General features: G+C 54.4%; 1 protein-coding gene across 3 annotated transcripts; it reads right to left on the bottom strand.

Annotated features, from left to right (window-relative positions):
* Window positions 1–1,640: 1,640 nt before the first annotated feature.
* IRX5 (iroquois homeobox 5) lies at window positions 1,641–21,802 on the bottom strand. Of its 3 annotated transcripts, XM_030299681.1 has the most exons (4): window positions 21,528–21,802; window positions 20,057–20,462; window positions 19,109–19,888; window positions 1,641–1,754 (listed from the first exon to the last, which is right to left on the bottom strand). In XM_030299681.1, exons 1-4 carry the CDS (start codon window positions 21,774–21,776, stop codon window positions 1,657–1,659), a joined length of 1,533 nt encoding a protein of 510 aa, XP_030155541.1. In that variant the 5' UTR covers window positions 21,777–21,802; the 3' UTR covers window positions 1,641–1,656. The 3 variants fall into 3 exon arrangements, with proteins under 3 accessions (XP_030155541.1, XP_030155543.1, XP_030155542.1); XM_030299683.1 differs by lacking the exon at window positions 1,641–1,754 and having other exon boundaries at window positions 18,788–19,885; XM_030299682.1 differs by lacking the exon at window positions 1,641–1,754 and having other exon boundaries at window positions 18,788–19,888.

Below are 21,802 nucleotides of genomic sequence, written 5' to 3' on the forward strand. Positions count from 1 at the left end.
GAAATGTATAACGCTCAGATACAATGGAAGTTTATTTATTCCTGACGTCACGTCCAAAATGGATGCTCCTGGTCGAAGGTGGCTTTTCCTCCAAAAGATGACTCAGGAATCCGCAGATTCCTTGTCTTGAGGTTCTTGGTTCCCAAGGTTCTTGGTTCCCAAGGTTCTTGGTTTCCAAGGTTCTTGGTTCCCAAGGTGGTTGTGTTTCATCCGCTAAAAGCTGTGAAAGGAGAGAGTGCGGAGAGGGCACAGTCACTTCTTAACAAGGAGCTCTCGGAGGTATCACTTCCTATCAGAGTCCGTGAACAGCCCTCGGCAGGTGATGCCGCCTAGAGGCCGGGCTGGGAAATGTAGTTCCCGGCTTATGGCTGCCGCCACGGACCGCCTAGACCAGGGAATGGAAGCGTGGATCGGGGGGTGGAGGGGGACAATCAACCTCTCTGCCACATCCTTGAGCTGTGAGGAGACGGCTGGGATCTAGGCTGAGTTGGAGGACAGAAGGTATAGATTTGGCTTTCAGAGTCTGGCTGTGTCCTTTTGGGGCGAACCCTTTTACCTCTGAGAGGCTCAGTTTCCTAATCTGTAAAATGGAGCTAAGGCAGAATGTGAAGGGATCGTCAGCGTGACCGTGTCAGATGCTATCGAACATTCCACCTGCAGTTGCCCAGTAAGGTTGGATTAACAGTGTTCTAGGGACAATGTGATGGAGTTGATATGTACAATGGATTTCAACTTGCCCTGAGTGGGGGGGGGGGGGGGATTCCGTGTATGGCGGCCATCGGCTTAGAACTGAATGTTGAAGAGGGCATCACCGCGAAAGTATCCTACAGATCCCCACCCCTCCTGTGGGGTCCGCTTTGCTCATTTCCACGCTGTCTGGCCCCCGTTGGCAGGTAAGTTTGAGACTCCTGAGCAATCCGAGCGTCGTGCATGCCGATGACGATGATCACGCTCGAGCTGCAGGAATGTTTTCCTCCCACTCTCCTGCTTCCCAAAGAACGAAGGCATTGCCAAGCCTCCTCCACCCCGGCTACAGGATCTTGTGCCTTGGCTTAATTAACCCGATCGGCTCTAGAAATGGCTTATTAAAACAACGAGGGCCAACGTATATAATTTTTTCTTAATTGTTGACGTTTTAAATCTTGGCAGAGCGTTATGCGATGAATACCACAGCGCAAACTTCAGGGGGTTTGTCAGTTTTCATAATATAATGAACGGAGAAGGCCTGCTTCAGAGCTGTGTGAGTCCGGTAATATGATTAGGAGGCTGCCTGCTGAGGCCAGCGCCAGGGAGGATGGCTGGCTGACTGCTGTAATTGATTGGTGCTGGCACTGAGGCCAGGGGGCAGGGCTTGTTGGGGCAGGCTGGTTATCTCCCGCCAATGTCCACTTGGATGTCACCGGGAAGGCAGTAGACGAACAATCATGGAAACCTTTACAGGTCTGTTGACAGAAGATAAGTTAAGAAATAGAGTTATGTAAGACTGCCGGGCAGAGCAGGGTGGCAGTGGAAGGGAGAGAGAAAAGAGGGAGGGAGCTGGGCGGGGAGAAGGGGGAAGAGAAGGAGAATAGTTCTGAGTATACTGGCTGGGATACGCTAAGGTGCGCCGTTACAACAAATGACCCCCAAATCTCAACGGGTGGAATCAACAAAGGTTTATTTCTTGCTCACGGTACAGATCCATCGAGGGTCAGCAGGGCTCTCTGCTCCACATTGTCCTCGTCTGGGACCCAGGCTGATGGAGCCTCCGCCGTCTGGGACGTCATCATGGGAAGGAAAGAGAGAGAGAATGGTAAATCATGCACGACTTTAAGGAACCCCACCTAGAAGTGAGACGCAATCGCCTTCTCTGCACGTTTTCGTTGGCCAAGGCAATCTTGCACCACCCCTCGCTCAGAATTCCCGGAACGAGCGCAATCCTACCGCCTGCCCAGGAGGAAACCTGGAGAGGCTGTGAACAGCCTCCTCTGAAGGGTAGCTCTCAGGTTGCCGGGAGCCTGAGTCTGGAAAAGATGTGTACTAGTTGGGTTGATTGTTGGTCCCATGTTGGGTCCCATATGGCAAACTTCTTTGGGTTGCACTGAAGGTGAAATTCAAACTACATAGGAGGGAATTTAAGTCACAAACCCCCAATCCAGCAGTAGGTCTGTTTGCCCTTCAGGCAAAGCTTAACTCCAGGGGTGTGACAGTCTCTAAAGTCTGTCGCTTCCATCTCCCAGCTCCGTTCCCTTCCACGTGGACTCGTTCTCGGGTTTCATGGTACCGGGGTTCAAGTCCAATGGGAAAAGAGAGCTTCTGCCTCGCTTCCATTTTAGTGTTTAATCCTAGGCCTCAATCTCATTGGACCACACTGGGTCATGGGCACACAGCTGAACCAGTCACTGTATCCCGGGGGGTTGGAATGTTTGGAATGACCCACATCCTATGGCCAGCCCGGGAACGAGACTCGGATTCACTTCATCAGAATTGTATGGACCGAGGGGAGGGGTGGGTGGTTCTTGAGGAAAACTCAGGATGCTGGGCTAGAATGGGTGGTCAAAACATAAACAAATGAAACAACACGCGCCCACTGCAGGATGTGGAGATGCCCCCACCCGGTGGTTTTCCAAATGGTTGTAGACGTGCTTCACGCACTCCCTATGAAGGCTAGGGTGGGGTTTCCTGCGCTCTCTTCATGTCCCTTTCAGTCCAAGCAATTGTGCTTTATTTGCTACAGACATTAGGATTCCACCTAAAACTGTGTTCAGAGCCAGAATAAGAGGGCTTCTGCTTAAAAGGGGGGGAGGAGAGGAGATGAAACATTACTGGCTTTTTGATCCCACCTCCTCATTTTAGAAGAACGGAGATTCAGAAAGATTAGATTTCTCCTCATGTCTCATGGCCAGAACTAGTCACATGGGCACCTAGCCGCGAGGGATGCTGGGAAAGTAAGCATCTAGGAAAGGGGAATGAGATGACCGCAACCGGCCCTAGTCATAAATAGCACATCCCTAAGGCTGGGCACATTGCCACCCCCAAACAAAGTTGGGGTTCCTTCAGGAAAAAAGAAGGAAGGAAATGGCCCTCAAGGAGCTGTCAGCTATGGAGGCATGAGCCTGATCTCACTGACAATTCCTTAAGGCTACAGCTGACCCTTGTGCCTCTGTTTATGCCTTCACTGATCTATGAAATTTGCCTGCAATTGTGTCCTTCATTTCTCCCCCCCAGTCCTACGAGATAATGAATCATACATTGACTTTTAAAGTGTCCACCCAAGGGCACCCGGCTGGCTCAGCCAGTAGGGTGTGGGGCTCTTGATCTCAGGGTAGTGAGTTCGAGCCACACATTGGGAATAGACTTGACTTTTCAAAAGCAATAGGCGCATCTAGGTGGCTCAACTGGTTAAGCGACCGACTCTTGGTTTCGGCGTCAGGTCGTGATCTCACAGTTCGTGAGTTCGAGCCCCACGTCGGGCTCTCACTGACAGCACAGAGACTGCTTAGGATTCTCTCTCTCCCCTCTCCCTCCCCTCTCTCTCTCTCTCTCAACATAAATAAATAAACTTTTAAAAAAATTAACAAATTAGAAATAAATAAAGTGTCCACCTGCAATGGACTTATCACTGATTGCGTCCCTTTTACAGATGGACAAAGTGACCTGTAGAAATGAATTGCATACTCAAGGTCACACAGCTAGTATATTTTGCTGACCCTTTACCATATGCCTTTAGCACAGAGAGAGCCAGAGTGCTGAGGGAGGGGAGAGCTTCAAGCACAGACCTTTTACTACATAGGGATTGACTATAGAAAGGTGGGGACAGGGTGAGGATGTGGGCACGCCAGCAGAAGAACAGCATGTGCAAAAGCCAGTGGCCAAACAGGGCATAGAAATGGAAAACAGTTTTACAGGTTGGAGTATAAAGTCTGAAGGAAGCGTCGTACGTAGGAGGTGAGCCTCGTGTGAGGCCCATAGAGAGCCACCAAATATTTTAGGTGGGGAATTATATCTTCAGTGGGGGAAAATCAACTAACTGTAGGACCAGGACGAGAGCCGGGGGGCCTTTGGGAGGTGGCAGTGATCAGTGGCCTGGACCGCAGCGCTGGTGGCAGAAATGAAGGGAAGTAGAGATTCAAGGGAACAACCGGAGATGTGGAATCCCAAATCTGAATCCAGATTTGCTAACTGGAGGTGACAATTTGGAGAAGCTGGGAAAAGCTGAGGCTGCGTCACAGCTTTCTAGATGGTGGTGCCATTTACGCGGGTGGGGCAGGTGGGAGGTAAACACGGAGGACTGGAACCCAGGCGGCCTGGAACCCAGGCGCGCATTCTTAATCACGACGTGCTCCGGACTCGGGACTCAGGACTGGGCCAGGGCCTTCAGGAACCCCGATCAAAGTGAGGAAACCTCTCTACTGGATACGGGGACGCTGGACTTCCCAAGCCGTCAAGCAGCCAGCTCTGGACCCTGCCTCAGGGCCACCAGGGCCCTTGCCCCTCCCTTCCACCCAAGGTAAGGCACCTGAGCCCTCAGGCTGGCCTCAGAACAGATTACCAGGGGGCCTGATATATAGAGATCCTGATAGAACTCTGGTGTGCAATTTATTGCTTTCTCGGTCTGTATTCCCAGCATCTCACTTGCCCGCTCTCAGCCCCATAACCCTGAAGCTAAGCCTCTGCGTCCCGCACAGTATTGTATGGAAAGGTACGAGGATAATGATTTAACGCTTGACAAATTCATCTTAAAACCTCTGTTGAAGATAAATGGCCCCAAATAGCTACGTCAGATGGTTTCAAACAAGGAAAACCAGAGTCAGGACCGTCCTAAGACACACTGCAAAGCCATAGTAAGACCAAGTGTACAGTACTTGCTTAAGACAAATAGACCACGGGGCGCCTGGGGGCTCAGTCGGTTAAGCGGCCGACTTGGGCTCAGGTCATGACCTCGCGGTCCGTGAGTTCGAGCACGAGTCGGGCTCTGTGCTGATCCCGCTCAGAGCCTGGAGCCTGTTTCGGATCCTGTGTCTCCCTCTTCTCTTGGCCCTCCCCTGTCATGCTCTGCTCTGTCTCAAATAAAAATAAACGTTAAAAAAAAAATTTAAAAAAAAAGACAAATAGACCACGAGAGACTAGAACCACTCCGTGTTTACGGAAGCATACGCGCAAGATGAAAGCCAGCTCAAAGCTCACAGAAGTGTGGGCTTTCTGGAATCATGTTGTTTCCATTTCAACAGACTGCACTGCGTAGGTGACTAACGAACATGTCGGTCTTATAGGCAGTGCTAGAATGAGTGACTTCCTAAAACACCCTGCAGATAGGCTCACTTATTCCAGCCTGACTCCTTCCGGGACACCGATACTATCATCATTACTTTACTGTGGGGCAACTCAGGCTCTGAGAAGTTAAGACCTTTGCCCAAGGTCACACAGCTGGCGTGGCAGAGGTGGAGGCCAACCCAGCTTTCTCTAAGCCCAGAGCCAATACGCTCTGCTGTCTCTTCCTCAGCCACAGCCTCACGTGGAGAGAAAGTAGTATGGGCTGGAGCCATTGAGAGAGCCTAGAAGCTTCTAGAAGCCCTGGAGCTCAATCTCTGAAGCATGAGTGGATTTAGGCAGGTGACCGGATGGATTGTTCTGAGCCAAAGAAACCAGCCCAGGAAAAGGGCTTGGGGAAGTGAGGTTCATTTAGCCAGTGGGACCACGTCACAGGATACTCGTGATGGGTCTTGGGAGACGAGCCCACACAGAAGAGAGGGTTCAGACTGATGAAGAGTCCCAAATGACAGAGAGGAGATGAGACTTCTGAAGTCGCTCTCCTGCTCTCCAACCTTCGTTAGCTCCCCTGGCTACGGTCTCTTGGCTAAGAAGGGAAGAGTATGCAGATGTGGGGAAAGACTGGAGACAGAGAGACCTACGAGACGTCGCAGTCCAGGAGGGAGAGCACACGGTGTGCAGGGGAAACGAGAAAGGAAGAGCGTGCATTTTGGACAGGATTTTGTGTGAAGTCCTACCCCCCCCCACTGGCATCCTACTACCATCATCAAATTAAGGGTCGCTGCTTCCCTGCAGCAGCGACGACATTTCAAGTTTAGCGATGAGCAGGTGCCTTCTTTACCCACAGAAGTAGCCGTGGATAGCCAGGACACATCTACTGCCTAAAGCAGCAAAAAAGCAGCCAACAGCTCCCTCCTGGTTCCATCTCAACTCCCCTCCGGTTCCAGGTTCCATCTCAACCCCCCCAACCGGTCCATCATCCCCTGGTTCTATCCACCCCGGGTTCCATCTCAACTCCCCTCCGGTTCCTCTCAACTCCCCCGGGTTCCATCTCAACTCCCCTCCGGTTCCATCTCAACTCCCCCCGGGTTCCATCTCAACTCCCCTCCGTTCCATCTCACTCCCACCCCCCCGGGTTCCATCGCAACCCCCCCCCGTTCCATCTCAACTCCCCCCCCGGTTCCATCTCAACTCCCCCCGCCCCGTTCCATCTCAACTCACACCCCCGTTCCATCTCAACTCCCCCCCTTCCATCTCAACCCCCCCCGGTTCCATCTCAACTCCCCCCCCGTTCCATCTCACCCCCCCCTGGTTCCATCTCAATCCAACGCCCCCCCCTCAGATCACCCCCCCCCCTGTTCCATCTCAACTCCCTCCCCCCCCCGGTTCCATCTCACTCCCCCCCCCGGTTCCATCTCAACTCCCCCCCCATTCCATCTCAACTCCCCCCCCCGGTTCCATCTCAACTCCCCCCCCCCCGGTTCCATCTCAACTCCCCCCCCTGGTTCCATCTCAACCCCCCCCCCCGGTTCCATCTCAACTCCCTCCTGGTTCCATCTAGCCACAGAAAATAAGGGTCAGGCACTCCTGGGGGCTCGTATCGCACTTTGACACCTGCTCAGGCAAATAAACCTTTCAGTGCCTTAGTGTCTTCATCTGTAAAATGGGGATAATAATAGTACCCATTCCATAGGTTTGATGAGGCTCCCCCGAGATCACGTATGTAAAACCTTTAGCATAATAACTGGCGTATACTAGGAGCTCAGTAAGGTAGCTATTATTGTTGATAACAAAATAATTGTTTAGGGAATATGTTAGCCTCTCAACCATGTGATTAGCGGCTTTCAGCAAAAGAATTGGTGTCAAAATCTCAAACATCATGTATTTTATAGCCCTTGCCCTGCAAGGTGGGGGCACGGGCCTTACGACCTAAAAAAAAAAAAAAATATGTCAGAAGATGAAACGCATTCCATTCCATTCCATTCAAGAAGCTATGAGTTGTCATTCTTCCTGCCGTGGAGATTGCTAATTATAAATGGATGGGGAGATAGATGGACAGAGAGTGAATCACGAAAGCTAAATATGCTTTCTCTCTTTGAAGTACTGATTGCTATAAAAAAAAAAAAAAGGAAAGAAGTTTACAGAGAGAAAAAATAAAAAAATAAAAATAAATAAAAAAGGAAAAGAAAAGAAAAAGAAAGAAAAAGAAAAGAAAGAAAGAGAAGAAAGAAAACTGGAAGGAAAACCGGTTCCCCCTCCACAAGCCTCTGCTTGTGTGACAGAGGTCCAGTGTCACCTCTAGGAGTTTTTCATTACTCAGCGTTTTTGGAATGAGTGATTGATGTAATCAGGTTATTGGTAAAGAAAGACTCAGTTACCAAAGACGAGATGAGTCAGCAGAAAGTTTAAGTAATGAAATAATGTTCCGAGGAGCGATTCTTAAAATAAGGTGGTTTTTTTTTTTTTTTTTCTTTTTGCTCCTTAACTCTAGACATCTTAACCATTGCTGGGCAGCAAAAAGAGGGAAGCAGTTAAGCCGTGGGAAACCACACCCCGCGATTTTAGAAATTCCCAGGTGGAGTCGCTTGCCATTAAAAGACACCATATTTATTGAGTAACGTGAGGTGAAGGTTACGTTCATGGAGCGTCAACCATGCGCTTCGGTGAGCTTGGCCCACATGATCTCATTTAACCCTCGCCTCTGAGGTAGATCTGTTGTTATCCCTGTTGTAGAGGCGACGGCACTGAATTTCAGAGAGGTTCAGGACGTTTCACAGGGTTGCACAGCAGGCAAATGGCACGGAAGACGACGGAGGCCAGGCAGGCTGGCCCCGGAGCCCACCTGTTCAATCACCACCGTGCCTCCTGAGCCTCGCTGTTTAGATTTCTCAGCCGTTTAATCCGGCTCGCGGATACACTCAAGGTAACGGAGCGCCGCCAGGATCCGAACTCACATCTGTCTGGCCCCAGAGCTGTTTCCAAATTCCCATGTGTGTGGGAAAGTGCAAACCAGCGCGTGGGCATGGGATCCACTCATCTGTTTTCATTTCCACTAACATGGAATACTCTGGACACACGAGGCTTTAGGCTCTAGGTGGGTGCTATGAAGAGGACTGGGGCCGGGGCAGGGGAGGTGGGGGGACCGTCAGGATCATATGTGATAGGCCGTGCAACAGATGATGAAGGCTCAGACCAGAGCAGTAGACAGGAGGCGGTTGAATGAGATCCCCTGGAAGGATCTATTGGACCTGGGGAGGGAGGGCATAAGAGGAAAGAGAGGTGTGTTGGGTAAGTCCTTCCAAGGAGGGAAGGGGAAAGGGGAGGGTCGACCCGGTGAGCAAGCTGTGCTGAGGGTCCTCCCCCCACACGGGGAGAAAAAGGGGGAGGGGCAAAATGTGGTGGGAGCCTCGCCTTTGAGTGACAGTACAGCGAGGTCCCAAGAGTCCCCCACTTAGCATCAGTAAACGGGGTTACCGTGTGTCACCATGGGTGGCTTCAGGAAAGAGGACAGTGGGATGGGAGCCTCCCACTTGAGAGCAGCTGGAGAAAAAGGGCCCGTTGGGACTGCTGGGGGCAGGAACCTGTCAGAGAGGGGCGGCATGTACCCCCGTCAAGTCCACCGACCCCCACAACTTTGTTCAAAGCTGGAGGGCCCGGCCCCCTCTTCTTTCCCTGAAGAAGGAAAGAAGGTCCAGAGTCTTTTGTGGTATGGGAGGGTATAGTGGGCTATTGGCCTTGGCCACTCACCCCCCCAAAAAGAGTGACCCGCGCTCAAGAGAAAAGGGGCTTAGGCCTTGCAGTTCCGGTGGCTTAGAAGGAAACGGTTCAGCAGGTTTGCAAACATCCTCCAGGTTTTGGTCTCGCCTCCTCCAAAGCAGGTGTGGAGAGGTGGATGACAGCCCAAGGGATTTATTAAGAAAGGAGCACGGGGAGGGAGAGGGGGGAGAAGGGGGGAGCAGGGTGGGCACGGGGAGGTAGCCATCCCTGGTTCTGTCACCAACCAGCTTCGTGAGCTCGAGCACGCTGAACAAGTCAGGGCCTCCGTTCTGTAAAATGAACACTTAGAATTTTCCAAAGGCGGTAAGCCCATCTCTGGGGCCACGCGAGATGACGTTAGTTAGGGCGACGCGACGCTGGTGTGGCCCACATCACTTTGAAGGCAGCCCGCAAAAGGAGTGGCGTGGGGTGGGGGAGCCCCTGGGAGCAGCCCGAGAGCCTGAGGGATGCTGGTCACCTTCAAAGCCCAGGGGACCAAGGACTTCATTGAACGAATTCGCTTTTTATAATTGTCTTCTGTCGATGGCAAATGATACTTGTTTTTCCATTACAGCGGCGGTATAAATATTCCTCTCAGAATAAGTCAGTGGAGACAGAACCCAAAGGGAGTTATTACATTCACAGTAGTTGCAAGTGTCGGAGGTTATGACAAGGACTGGAGGGTGGGAGCACCGAGGGTTTTGAGGAGCACTGGGCAAAAGCGAGGGCTCATTCCTTGCAGACCCAAGTCCTGTGGAGCCTTCTCAGACATCCCTTCTACCTGGTCTAGGACCTGTCAAGTGTTTACCAGATTAGAAGGGAAAATTAAAAAGGAAAAAGAAAGGAAGGGGGAAAAAAATCTGGAGAGAAAAACAACTCCACCGACCAAAATAAACCAGGCCAATGATCTTTCTACCACACTCTTCAGGAGAGCAGAGAGGTGGTGTTTATTCTAAATGAGCCCTTTTCTCCAAGTTGCCACTAATCCACACTTTTATGTGATCCAGGAAAATCGGTCCTCGACGGCCAATGAACGTCTTCGCACGTCTGAGTATTTGGAGAAAGAGTCACCTATTACCACAGGGTTGGGATTTAGAAGGTGGATACAAATAGAGAGCAAACAAAACTAACAAACAAACAAAAAAAACCTCGTGGTCTGGGATCTAAAAAAAAAGTCTCAGAAATGACAACTATGTGGTAAGTCTGATGTCAAACCAAGTTAGCTGGGAAGGTGTCTAGGATGCTATGGAACTGTGAGGGTATTTGGAATCTAGGGCTAGCAGATGTCTCACTCCGCTTGAAAGATGTCAAGACGCTGTTCGTAGGGGCCTGTGGGTTCCCTTGGGGACAAAGCCACTGGTAGTTTTAAAGAAAAAGGAAAAAAAATGCCCCAGCTGACGACCATATATCTACTACAAGGAATCAAGAAAAGAATTGAAAACAAACACACAAACAAACAAACAAGAGGCAGTCAAGCTGAGACATAAGGAAAGAGAGAAGGAAGGAAGGAAGGAATTCAAAAATAAACGCGCGAAAGATCCACGAGATTCAGGGCCTTGCCCCCTCCTCAAAAATCTCTATTTGATAGAAGTTGGTCTGTAAACCTATGGGCACGGGAACATACGTTTTTGCTTGAATTATTTGGATAAGGCTGGGCGGGCAGAGTCACTTCCAACAGAAGAAACGAGCAAATCTTTTCAGACAGCAATTATTTAGGGAAGAAAACCTTCCTCGGTGGTGGGGGGGGGGGCAGCAGTCTTGGGTCCTCCTTGTCGTTGAGTGTCTGGGAGAGAGAGCACATGCCTAGCTTCTCCCTCATCCTTACTTCACACAGGGAGTCCTGAAGAGGCAGCCATCCTCCAGCAGCATCGGAGGAGGGCTAAGATGTTTCCTGGCCCAGCCTAAAAATATCTCCCTTGACAGCCTGTCACAGTGTCTGAGATTGCACCATTATAAATTCATTCCTCTCTGTTAAGGCATTTTGTTTCCAGTTCTCTGTTAAAATACAGATATCCCAGAGAATTTAGCTCGGGCGAGGCACCGACAGAACACCGCCTACGCATGAAACGACCTGGAGTTCCAGCTCGGTGCTGCCTGGAAACTCACCTTGTGAGCTTGGGCGAGTCGTTTTCACTCTCCGAACCTCAGTGTCTCCACTGATTTAAAAAAAAAAGAACAAGAAAAAAGACAGAAATAAAAGGGGAGAGGGGGTGGTCAGAGAACTCGGAAGTGTCTGTCTTCTGGAAGGAGGGTCTGTTCATTTTAGGATTTGCCCTCGACTCTGCGCTTTGCCACTGTCCCCTAGAGCCGTTCTTTTGGGTCAAAACGCTTGGAAGTCAGGTCGAATAGTGTCCACTTTCCCCCTCTCTAAAAAAAAAAAAAAAAAAAAAAATCCCTGTTCCTCTCTCATATACGACGTCTCAGCAAATGGCATCCCCAAGCTTCTGGGGGCTCAGGCCCAAATCTCTGGAGGCATCCAGAACTCCCTTCTGCTCACCACCCCTCGCCTTCAGTCCATCAGCAAAGCCTGTTGACTCTACTTACAAAAAATAGCCTAAACCTGATCACTTCTCCCCACTTCTCTGGCTACCAACATGGTCCATGACAGTGCTACCTCCCCTTGGATTCTCCAGCAGCCCCCTCGCTGGACCTTGCTTCTAACCCAAAGATCTCACCAGGACCAATAAAGCCCCATATAACCTGAACCCGGCTTTGCCTGGGCCTCATCATCTCCCACAAAGATCTCCTGGCTGTGGCTCAGGCCTGTTCCTGCCTCAGGATCTTTGCACTTGCTATATCCCTTCTGCCTAGAAATCCCCCCCCCCACTCCAATATCATCATGGCCTATGCCCCAACCTCTTTCCGTGTCTGCTCAAGCATGCCTTGCAAAGGAGGCTTCCCAGACTGCCCTCGCTAGGAGAGCACACTCCCTTCTGTGTCCTCCCCTTACTTAATTTTTCTGCTAATGCTCATCGCCGGGACACTGTGAGAAGCCAGCATCACAGGCATTTGTTCACCTCCTGTCTCCCCCTCCAGGGTCTACGCTCCAGGACGGCAGGGGCTTTGTTTTGTTCACAGCTGCATCATCAGCCCCTGCAACGGGACATCTGGAATATTGTAGGTGCTCAATTAGCATCCATCGGAGGAAGGGAACAGAATAGCTGAAGCAGAACTACACTGACCTGGAGGCTAACCTAAGCATTCCACTGAAGAGGTCAATGCCAAGGTCTCTCCTGCACTATTTCCCCAGGGCAGGATGTCCTGGGGAACCAAAGGCAGAGCGGACTCTGGGGGGGGGGGGGGAGGGGTGACATACTGAAGGACATCTATGTGCCACTCACTAGAATCCTCACAAAACCAGGGGTGATGCAGGCCTCCTTTGACGGATGAGGCCACTGAGGTTCAGAGAGGTTATCTGATCTAAGACATGCAACTTAGTAAGTTGCAGGGTAGTACTGAGCCACTAAGGCCCAAGCACCCAACCAGGAAGCTGCAACAGCCTACCCCTCCAACCCCAGACACCCTCTCTGGGCCTGCATCCACAGCAGTGGGGCCTCCCCCCCAAGGCCTGAGAAGCCCGCCCGCTGGGGACTGGGGACGATGGTGGCAAGCCTGGAGTCGCCCGGAATGCAGGCTTGGCCAGCAGAAAGCAGCTAAGGTCAAGGAGGGCGCCCAGGGCCAGGGCCAGGCGCCGGGGGAAACCCTTGCAGGGCTGAGCGCCCCCCTCCACCACCTGCCCCCCGAGGCCGAACCCCAGCTGTGTTGAGCGCCGCCGCCAGGCCGCCAGTGCGGACGCGAGCTCTCCAGCCCTGGTTTGATGAGCAGCGGCCAATAAATTCATTAATCATCATTTTATGCCTCATCAAACCCCCTCCAAGCCCCTCCATGGGAGTTACACAAATTAGCCCCTGAAAAGACAGTAATTTCAGTATAGCGAGGTAAGTGCTTTCTGATGGGCTCCGCGCACAGAGCCCTCCTGACAAGCCAATCCATCAGCGCGTCGGGGATGGGGCGCGGCCGGGCCGCCCAGCCTCACCCGGCCCAGCCCCGGCCAGCCTCCCCTGCTTCGGCCTCCCAGCCCTGCCCAGCCTCGCCTCCGGGGGCTACCTGGCGAAGGTCTCCGACTAGGGCGCCCCTTTCCCTGGCTCCTTTACACCCATGCACCGCAGGCTGGGGCGTCCGGCCTCCAGTCCTCAGGAACCTCGATCTCCTCCCCAGCCCTTCTGAACAGAAGAGAAATTTGGCGGAGGGAAAAAAATCCCAGGCCCCAAATTGGGTAACGAACCAAGGATGGCTGAGGAGGATGCGCTGGCGCTGAAGTTCCGAACTCCAGCCCCGGGGTGGGGAGAGCCAAACGGCCCTTTCCCCCCCCTAATGTCTAGATGTCGGGGTCCCGTGACCCCTTGAAATTATTGAAGGGCTGTGGGTATTGCGTGCGCACGTTTTGGGGGGCGGGGGGGGGGTGGTAATCCATGGCTCCAATCCATTCCTGACGATTCTGAAAGAAATTCCAGGCTCCAAAAGAGAGCCATCTGGGAACAGAAAAGGGGGTCCTTCTGTATAAAGGGCGGCTCCGCCGGACCCTGGTGGCGGGGATGGGGGTGGGGCGCGCCTAGCCTTTCGCGTGGCCCTGGCGTCTTTCTCTCCGAAACCGCCTCCTGGAGTGAAAGATAACGCCAGGGGAGGAGAGCAAGAAAGGATTTTTCTATCGAGTGGGCCGGGCCGGTTTGACTCCAGCACGGAGAGGAGGGTAAGAGAGGAGAGGGGAAAGAGCCGGAGAAAATTGTGGCGAGGAGTGGGGTGTTTGGAAACGCGAAGCCAGCGCCGCGCCTTCTCACTTTCTGATCCTGGAGCACAGAAGGTCCCACGGGCGCCCTGCCCGGCGGGCAGGGCCCGTGGAAAGGAGGTCGACGAGGAGCCGCAGGCCAAGCGGAGCCTACCGGCCGCCGCACTATGACCGTGGAGAGCTGGAGCGCCGAGCGACGCGCAGCTCCTTCATTAGCTTCCCCTCCGCGGCGCTGCATGCCTCGGAAAATAAGTTAGCAAACGGGGAGCCGTTTATCTCTTTTATCTTGGGGCCTGATCCAATTAAATAAGTGCACATTTACATTTGCATCCATCAGGCGGGAGCGCGGAGAGCCCGGGGTTTGCTCGGAGCAAATAAAAGCAGATTTCACTGGGAAAAGTGGCGTCTGGGCGCGCTGGGCTCGTCCGGGCGCGGGAAACGAGCGCAGCCCGGAGGGCGGCCTTGGGGACCCGGAGCTGGGGCCTGCGGCCCACAGGAGGCCAGAGACCCGCTCAAGGTCCGAAGGGGTCGGCCTGGGCAGGGGGTGCAGCCAGAGCTCCAACCCCTCCCCAGAGGCGATCCTCCGTTAGGCCACAACCTGGGCCCCGCCTCGGGCCCTGGACTCAAGTCGCATTTAAACGAAAACGAAAAGGAGACCAACTCTGGCCTGGTCCCGGCGGGTGACCTGCGGAGTAGGTCTAGGGACAGTCCCGCAGCTTTGGCCAGTTTGGAAGGCGGGCAGGTGGCAAGGTCTCACTCAGGCCCGATTTTCCTATTCGGTGGCCGAAGTGAAAAGGGATTCCAAGAGCCAGGCCGAGGACGCGCCTCCGCTTTCCCCCAAGATCTCTGCACCAGGGTGAGACCAGTCAATACTACTGGTTAGCGCTACTGGAGGGGCGACAGGGGACGCCCAGGCGAGCGCCCCTTGCTTGGCCACGCCGACCTCATTAAAGATGCTTTCGAAATAGGAGGGTTTTGAGAATGAGAAGGTAGTTTTGTTTGTTTTTCCTTTTCGTATGGATGTCCAACCCCCAGGTCAAAGGGCAGAAACGGTTTTGGGGGGGGGGTGCGGTTGCGGGGTAGACCCCAGGTATGCCAAACCGCAGGTGAAACAAAACCGCGCGGGGTGCAGAGCCCCGACGTGGAAAGGCCCGCAGAAGCGGAAGGGCGCACCTGAAGCGGAGCGGGGACACTGGCTCACTGCCTGGGCCGCGCACTGCTGCGGCCCCCCCACCCGCACACTTGTTTCAGCCGTCGGCATATTTCTCAATTGCCTGCTGCCTGGTTTCCGGGACTGTGCCCAAACCGTGGCGGGCATCTGGAGGGTTAAAAGTGTTCTGGTTGCGGGCCCTGCTCTCCAGATCTCCAATGCTAACTGGGTCGTGGGACCCGCGCCGCAGAGAGTGGAGTGGAGGAACAGTTTCAGTTTGACCCGCTTGGGGTTCAGAGCTAAGACCCTGCTGGGGGTGGGGGGCACAGCCGGGTCTTGCCTAACTCCTCCTCTCTGTGAACCGTGTGGCGCCCGGGGACCAGTAGGCGGCGCCCTTCCTAAACTGCATCCGCGTCCGGCTCCCTCTCGGGAGCGCAATCACATTCCTTTCACTTTGGGCGCTTTGCAGAGCGCTCTTCCTTGCCTCTGCCGGCGTTGGCAGCTAGTTGTGGGGGACAAGTGGGCTGGGAGGCACGGCCGGTTCTGAACATGCACGTACGACCCTCCCCTCAACCCTCCAGGCTCCAAGAGTTGCGCACCCCTCGCAGAAGGACAGGCCCCGAAAAGCTTGCAAACTAGAAGGCCTCGACGCAGGCCCTACACCCAGGCCAGGGAACAACATTTCGGGCCCTAGCACCCCCAGCCGAGGAGCAGGAAGGGAAGCAAGAAGGTCCCCTTTCTGCGGTCTCTCCTCAGTATGCGCTTATGCGCCCTCTGGGATTGACTGGGCTGTTGTCTCTTCCACCCCTAAGTCCCATGAATTGATTTGGCCCCCATAGAGGGGTAAGGAAAGGGACCCAGCTCGTTCCGGTTTGGCGCTGCTTCAGGGGGCTGACTGCCTAGACCCCACGCGGTGATCCCGCTGCCCTCGCTGCCTGGGGTTCAGCCCTCCTAGCCCCTAAGTGCCAAGCTAAACGCTCCTCGAGGGGGCCAGAACCAGCGCAGTCCCGCGCAGGTGGCAAACGCCCGCGCGGCCCCAGCGCCCAGGTGTCTTTGGTGCGGCCTCGCGCAACTTCCGCGCCCCAGTCCAAGCCTGCGAACAAACCTCGACCCCACTGCAACGCCGGAAATTCCCCCCTCGCCCCAGCGCCTCCAAGACTCCGTGCCTTTGAGACGGCCAAGCGGGGCTCGAGGAGGCACTTGGGACAGTAAAGACACGAAATTACTTCGGGGATTAAGCGCGGGAGACAGCTCCTAAATACCTAAACCTCGGACTGCCGGGCAGGCTCCCCCACCCTGGAAAGTCTCCGGACACCAGAAAAACCACTGGCCACGAAACCCAGCTGTGCAAGGAGAAAACCCCAGACTTTAATTGGAGGCTTGTATTCAAGATGAAGGGCGCAAAGACACCCGTGGACCCTGCAGAGGCCAAGGGCAGGAGGGATACGGACCGGGGGGCAGCGACTCGGGCACCAGCCTTCCAGCCCCTGGTGGCTTCGCTCCCCGGCCGGGAGGCTCCTCGCACCGCCCCTCGTTGGGGAGAAACGCCGCGGGCTCCCGGGTGCGCGGTTCCCGTTCCCAGGCAGCCCCGCGGGCATTCGGCTCCCAGCCCCGAGCCTCGGCGATCAGACTTGGGAGGCCCGCGCCGCGCCATTTGCATATTCCCGGGAACACAAGGAGGCCTGTAATTTTCTTTTTAAAATCGTTGGGCAGGGTTTAGGGCCAGCGCTTCCAAAACCCCGCAGAGTTGATGTCGTCCTTAAACTCTCTCTTAAGAGAAGGGGACTGGCCTATTCTTCTGACTTTTTTAGAAGACAAGGTGGCTCCTGGGGCTGCATATTCAACAGGGGGGAAAAGCTGATTGTGAACCGGGCTGTCGGCGGGGTGGGTGGAGGGGGCTGGGGCGCGGGGGGCGGGGGTGGCGGTCGTGGGGCTAGTCATCTCTGGAATTCGATTGTTTAAAAAAATCATTTATAATTAAAGGGACAAAATAAAATACGATCGTCTCATGCATATTTAATCATTCACACTTCCAGCTTTGAAACCACTTTCCCTGCGTGAATCTTCTCACTAATTTAAACTCTTAAGTCGACCGCTGTTTGCAAAAACATCTGGACAAGGCAGTTTTCAAACTTGTTTTAAATTCTTATAAGCTAATGGAGCCCCGTCACAGGTTAAAACAAAACAAAACAAAACAAAAAAACATAGCAAAAGTTAAAACTCTGGTGAAAGTTTGGGGTGTGTTAAAAAAAAAAAAACAAGCAGGGTTCAAGTAATCTTGAGCAGAAATGCAAATATGTGCATTCTGATTTAGCCTAATTAAACCGGTGTTATGTGCAAACACATTCTCTCTACACTCAGGCTTGGGCTTAATAGAGCAAATTAATTCCCCTCGCTGGAGTATGTTTTTCCTATAAACCCTCCCCTCCCCCGACCACCGAAAATTTCCCACGAAGTAAAAACACGCCCGCGGTTCCAACTCTCCCGCGCAAAACGGAGACCATAACACCGACAGTGTTGGCGGGCCTCGGGCACAGGGCGATGGCTCTTCCTCATTTGGGATTGAGACTCATCCTGATGTTTCATTTTGAGATGAAATATGCGGGATTCAAACGAGAAAATAAAACCTCAGAAATACTTTTGTAGCTACTCGGACTCTTGAATCAGCGACAGGAAAAGTGCTAACGCGACAAGCCCGATCGAGTCCACAACAGCCTCATTATCTAGGCAAGTGTCCTCGAACTTTTGAAGGCCACTCGTCCAAAAAGGGGGCTCGTGCGGGAGCGGGGGGGGGGGAGTAGGGACGCCCTCCGGGCCCTTCGGGGCTCCCCTCACTGCCCCCAAGCGACTGCGGTGCTCCCTCCCCCACTCTACCCACTCTCTTCCAGTCTCCGACTCTGCAAAGTGCAGGCTTGTAATTCAGGACAAGTGTGACACCTACCTGTGAAAGGGGGGAACCGTCCCCTAGACGGTCCCGCGGCCCCAGCCTCGCTGCTGCGCCGGGATCTACGGGGCCGCCTCCCACCCGCACTGGCGCGGCTGGAACACTTACTAATTTAATCAAATCCAAGGACGAGATCAATGCCCAGTCTTGAAGGGGTAGGGAAAAGAGTGACTTGGGAAAGCCTTCTCCTTGGCATCCCCTTACGCTCTCCTCCCGCCATTAGCCCATAGCACCTTTGAAATAGTAATAAGGGCTAAATCCGGCATAAAATCGAACTCATTAGCAAAGTTCACCAGCTGATTGCTTTGCATAAAACACGACACTGATTGGAAGTAATTAGGTTAAGCGACGGACCTCGGATGGTGCGTGTCTCTAGCAGGCTTTCTCCCTTCTGGGCACACACTTGGGTCGCTCTCCTCCTTCCTCCAGGGTCCAATCTCCCCCAAACCGCCCGCATCAGTGATCCAAATCTGCATTCCCCTCAGGGCCAGGGTCCCCGGGGCTTGCCGCCTAATTACGGTTTCCCCCCTGGCACGCCGAAGTTCTATGGAACCTTTCATTGCCCACTTGGGGGGTGGGGGGGAAAGTTGCAGTCTCCACCTTTTGTCCAAGGCGATGGACAGTTTATTGAGGCTTCTAAAAAGTAATGAGTGGCTCTGATTATGTTAAAATCTCTTTTAATTAAATATTTTGCATTTTACAAAGGCGGCTGCAGTTTCTTTTACTTTTTAAATCTAAGAGTATAACCTGTTTCCTTTCTGTAATAATACTTTAGCTCATATCCAGAAAAATCAATAGGTGTAAAAAATTAAATTAAACTTGTATTTTTAAACTATGAAACAGTTTCGGGGGAAACACAAATGTATATATTTATATTACAAAAAAAAACATTAAATGCCTGTACAGGTGTCTTAATTTCATAATTTACTTCAAAGATATTGAATTATCAATTTAAATACAAAAATGCTACATTAAATATACAGAATAAGATTTAATACAAATCCTTTTTAAATTTTTCTTTTCGGTTGGTTAAGACATTTTTGTGTGTGGAGATGTTTACATTTTTATGTTACCCATCTCCGAGAACTATAAACTTTTTAATAGGAGGGGTAGTTTTGTTTCTCTCTCTTGGTGATGGAAAAAAATAACTGCCAAGGCCATGTTTCTTAATAAATTAGGAAAGTCCGGGACCGACGCAGCCCGCGTTAAATGTCGGACATACCTTTCTTCAATTCATAGGGAGAGTCTTTGCACAGATCTAGCTGGGACTGGCTCCGCAACATTTTCGGGTCTTTAGCCAAAGCGTCCGCTCGGTTCAACACGGTCTGGTTTAATCCATTGAAATGCGAGCCCGGACCGGTTGTGGGGCCCGGCCCTGGCCCTGGGTGGCCGTGAAGGTGTCCGAAGGAGCCATAGTTCGTGTAGCCGGGATAGAAGGGCGCCGTGTAGTAGAGAGGCCGGGACAGCACCGTCCCGCCTGGAAAGGGACACTGCGCCGAGGGGGAGCGCGATGGCGCCGGGGCCGGCGACGCGCGGCTGCCTCCTAAGGCTTGCCCCGCTACCGGCCCGGGGCACGGTGGGCATGGGGAGCCTTCGCTTCCGCCGCCCCCGTCCTTGACCTTGTCCGAGGAGGTGGCGATCTCTGCCAGAGACCACAGTTTGGGCTTGGCGAGCACCGCCTGCGGCGGCGGCGGTGGCGGAGAGTGTATGACCGAGGGCCCGCCGGGACCGGGGGGCAGCTCTCCCGCGGCCGGGTGCGGGCCCGGAGCCGGCGCGCCCGAGGGGTAGTGAGGGGCCGGGTCCTCCGCCAGCCGCGCTGCCGCTGGCCCGGCCGGGGAGGGCCCGCCAGCGCGGGGGGGCCCAGGCAGGGCGTCGAGACGGCCCTCGGATGGCGGCTCCTTAAAATCCGAGTCGCTGAGGCTGCCCTCAGTCTCCTTGCCGGCGGGGGTGGGCGGCCCCTGCAGCCGCTCGCAGCCCGAAGCCGCCTTCTGCTCCGCTCCTCCTGCGGGAGAAACCCCAGGCCGTCAAGGGGCGCGGAGGCCCAGCGGCGGGGCCCAGGTCCCCGGCCGCAAAGGCAGAGAGACCCTTGCCCCCCACCTCCAGGCTCCCACCCCCACCCCCACTTTCCTCCTTACTCCAGCTCAACACATCCTTCCCCGCGTCCACCAACCTGCTTCGGGGCCCTCGGAGTCTCCCTTGTCCTCCGGCTTCTGGGGCTCATCCTCGTCGTTCTTCTCCAGATCGATGTTCTCCTCCTCCTCCTCGTCCTCGCTGCGGTTCCGCGGCGTCCACGTCATCTTGTTCTCCTTCTTGAGGCGCCGGCGCGCGTTGGCGAACCAGGTGGACACCTGGGTGAGGGTCATCTTGGTGATGATGGCCAGCATGATCTTCTCGCCCTTGGTGGGGTAGGGGTTCTTGCGGTGCTCGTTCAGCCAGGCCTTGAGCGTGGCGGTGGCGTCTCGCGTGGCGTTCTTCCGGTACGCGGGGTCCCCGTACGGGTACGAGCCCAGCGGCGCCGCGTATGGGTGGTACCCCAAGGAGCCTGCCATGCCCGGTGTGTGATCGTAGGGAGAGCCCTGCGAGGAACAGGCGGAGAGAAGGTGAGAGTGGGCCTTGGTTCCCAGTACCACCTAGAGGACCGAAGCACACTCTCCCTGTGCCCAGGGGTCCGCGAGCTGCGAGGCCCGAACTCCGGGCTTTCCCTGGGGTAGGGCTGCCGGGCTCAGACCCAGGGGCAACTCCTCCTCCTCGGAAGGCAGCGGGGGCGCCAACTCCTGACTCCGGTCCTTAGGGAGCCCTTGAAGCCGTCCTGGCCTCAGTGGCACCCTGTAGGCCCCCGTCTGCCGGGGCAAGTCCGCCCCCCAGGCGCAGAGCCGGCCGCCGCGGCCAGGCCCTCCACCCAGAGGCCTGGGCAGCAGTGGCGACTCCCCACTTCGTGCCCGGGTGGCTGCGCGTTAGGCGCAGACAGGGAGAGCACGGGAAGTCAGGGCATTTTTACCCCCACAGAGAAAGGCAAACGAAAAGCCAAGCCTTGCCCCGGCACTCCCACCCCTCCAAAAATGTTACCCCAAACCGAAGCCACGGCGCTTTTCCAGAAAGTGCACCCGGCCGAAAAATCCCGGATGCACCGCAGCTCGGCCGACTTTTCAGAAATTTAATACCTCCAAATCGGATTGCGAAGATAGGATTACGGATTTGCAACATTTTGGAGGACTAATTAAAGGCGAGGCCAAACACATTTACATAGACTTAGCACGCTTCTGCTCAGATTTCTGGTCCATTTCTTTTGAACTACTTTTCCAAAACGGCAAAACCAAAAACACAAAATGCAATAAAATGTGCAGGACGGCCTGGAGCTTACGTTTGAACCAAATGCTGCTCTTTAATTGCAGCGACCTCTCCCCCGAAAAACCCTCGTCGCCAGCTCAGCGACCCAAGCAGGAGGCGGCTCTGCTTTCCGAGCAACTCCTGAGCCGGAGGCCCGGGCGAAGCCGACCGAGACAGTCTCTCCCAAGTTTGCAGGGGCCGCGAAGCTTGGCGGGGGCGGTCCGCGGTGGCGCCGAGGCCCGTGTCCCCCGCAGCCCCCGCCCGCCCCGCGCGGCCCCAGCTGCCCTTGCCCGCCGCGGCTCCCACTCACTCACCACGTACGAAGAGAAGGCGGCGGCGGCGGCTGCCGCGGGGTCGGCACCGTACTGGAGGTGCGAGTTGTAGCCCGGCGAGGGCGCCGTGAAGGCGGTGGAGCCGGCGTAGGGCGAGAACGCGGAGCCCGACGACGAGCGGCCGAGCTCATCCGTGCGGGGCCCCGAGATGACGCTGGTGCTGTACGCCGGGCACGAGTAGAGCGCCAGCGAGGCGGACGGCTGGTACAAGTAGCCCTGCGGGTAGGACATGGCCACACACGGGCATGGGGCGCGCC

This window comes from Lynx canadensis, chromosome E2, assembly GCF_007474595.2.
Source record: "Lynx canadensis isolate LIC74 chromosome E2, mLynCan4.pri.v2, whole genome shotgun sequence".
Lineage (NCBI taxonomy): Eukaryota > Metazoa > Chordata > Mammalia > Carnivora > Felidae > Lynx > Lynx canadensis.

Excerpts from the sequence above, each read along its gene's own strand:
- IRX5 (XM_030299681.1), bottom strand. The coding sequence starts at position 21,776 with ATGTCCTACCCGCAGGGCTACTTGTACCAGCCGTCCGCCTCGCTGGCG. Across the intron at positions 19,889-20,056 it reads CTCCGAGGGCCCCGAAGCAG|GAGGAGCGGAGCAGAAGGCG; the intron begins GTTGGTGGACGC and ends TTTCTCCCGCAG. Across the intron at positions 1,755-19,108 it reads TCCCTATGAATTGAAGAAAG|ACGGCGGAGGCTCCATCAGC; the intron begins GTATGTCCGACA and ends ATGACGTCCCAG.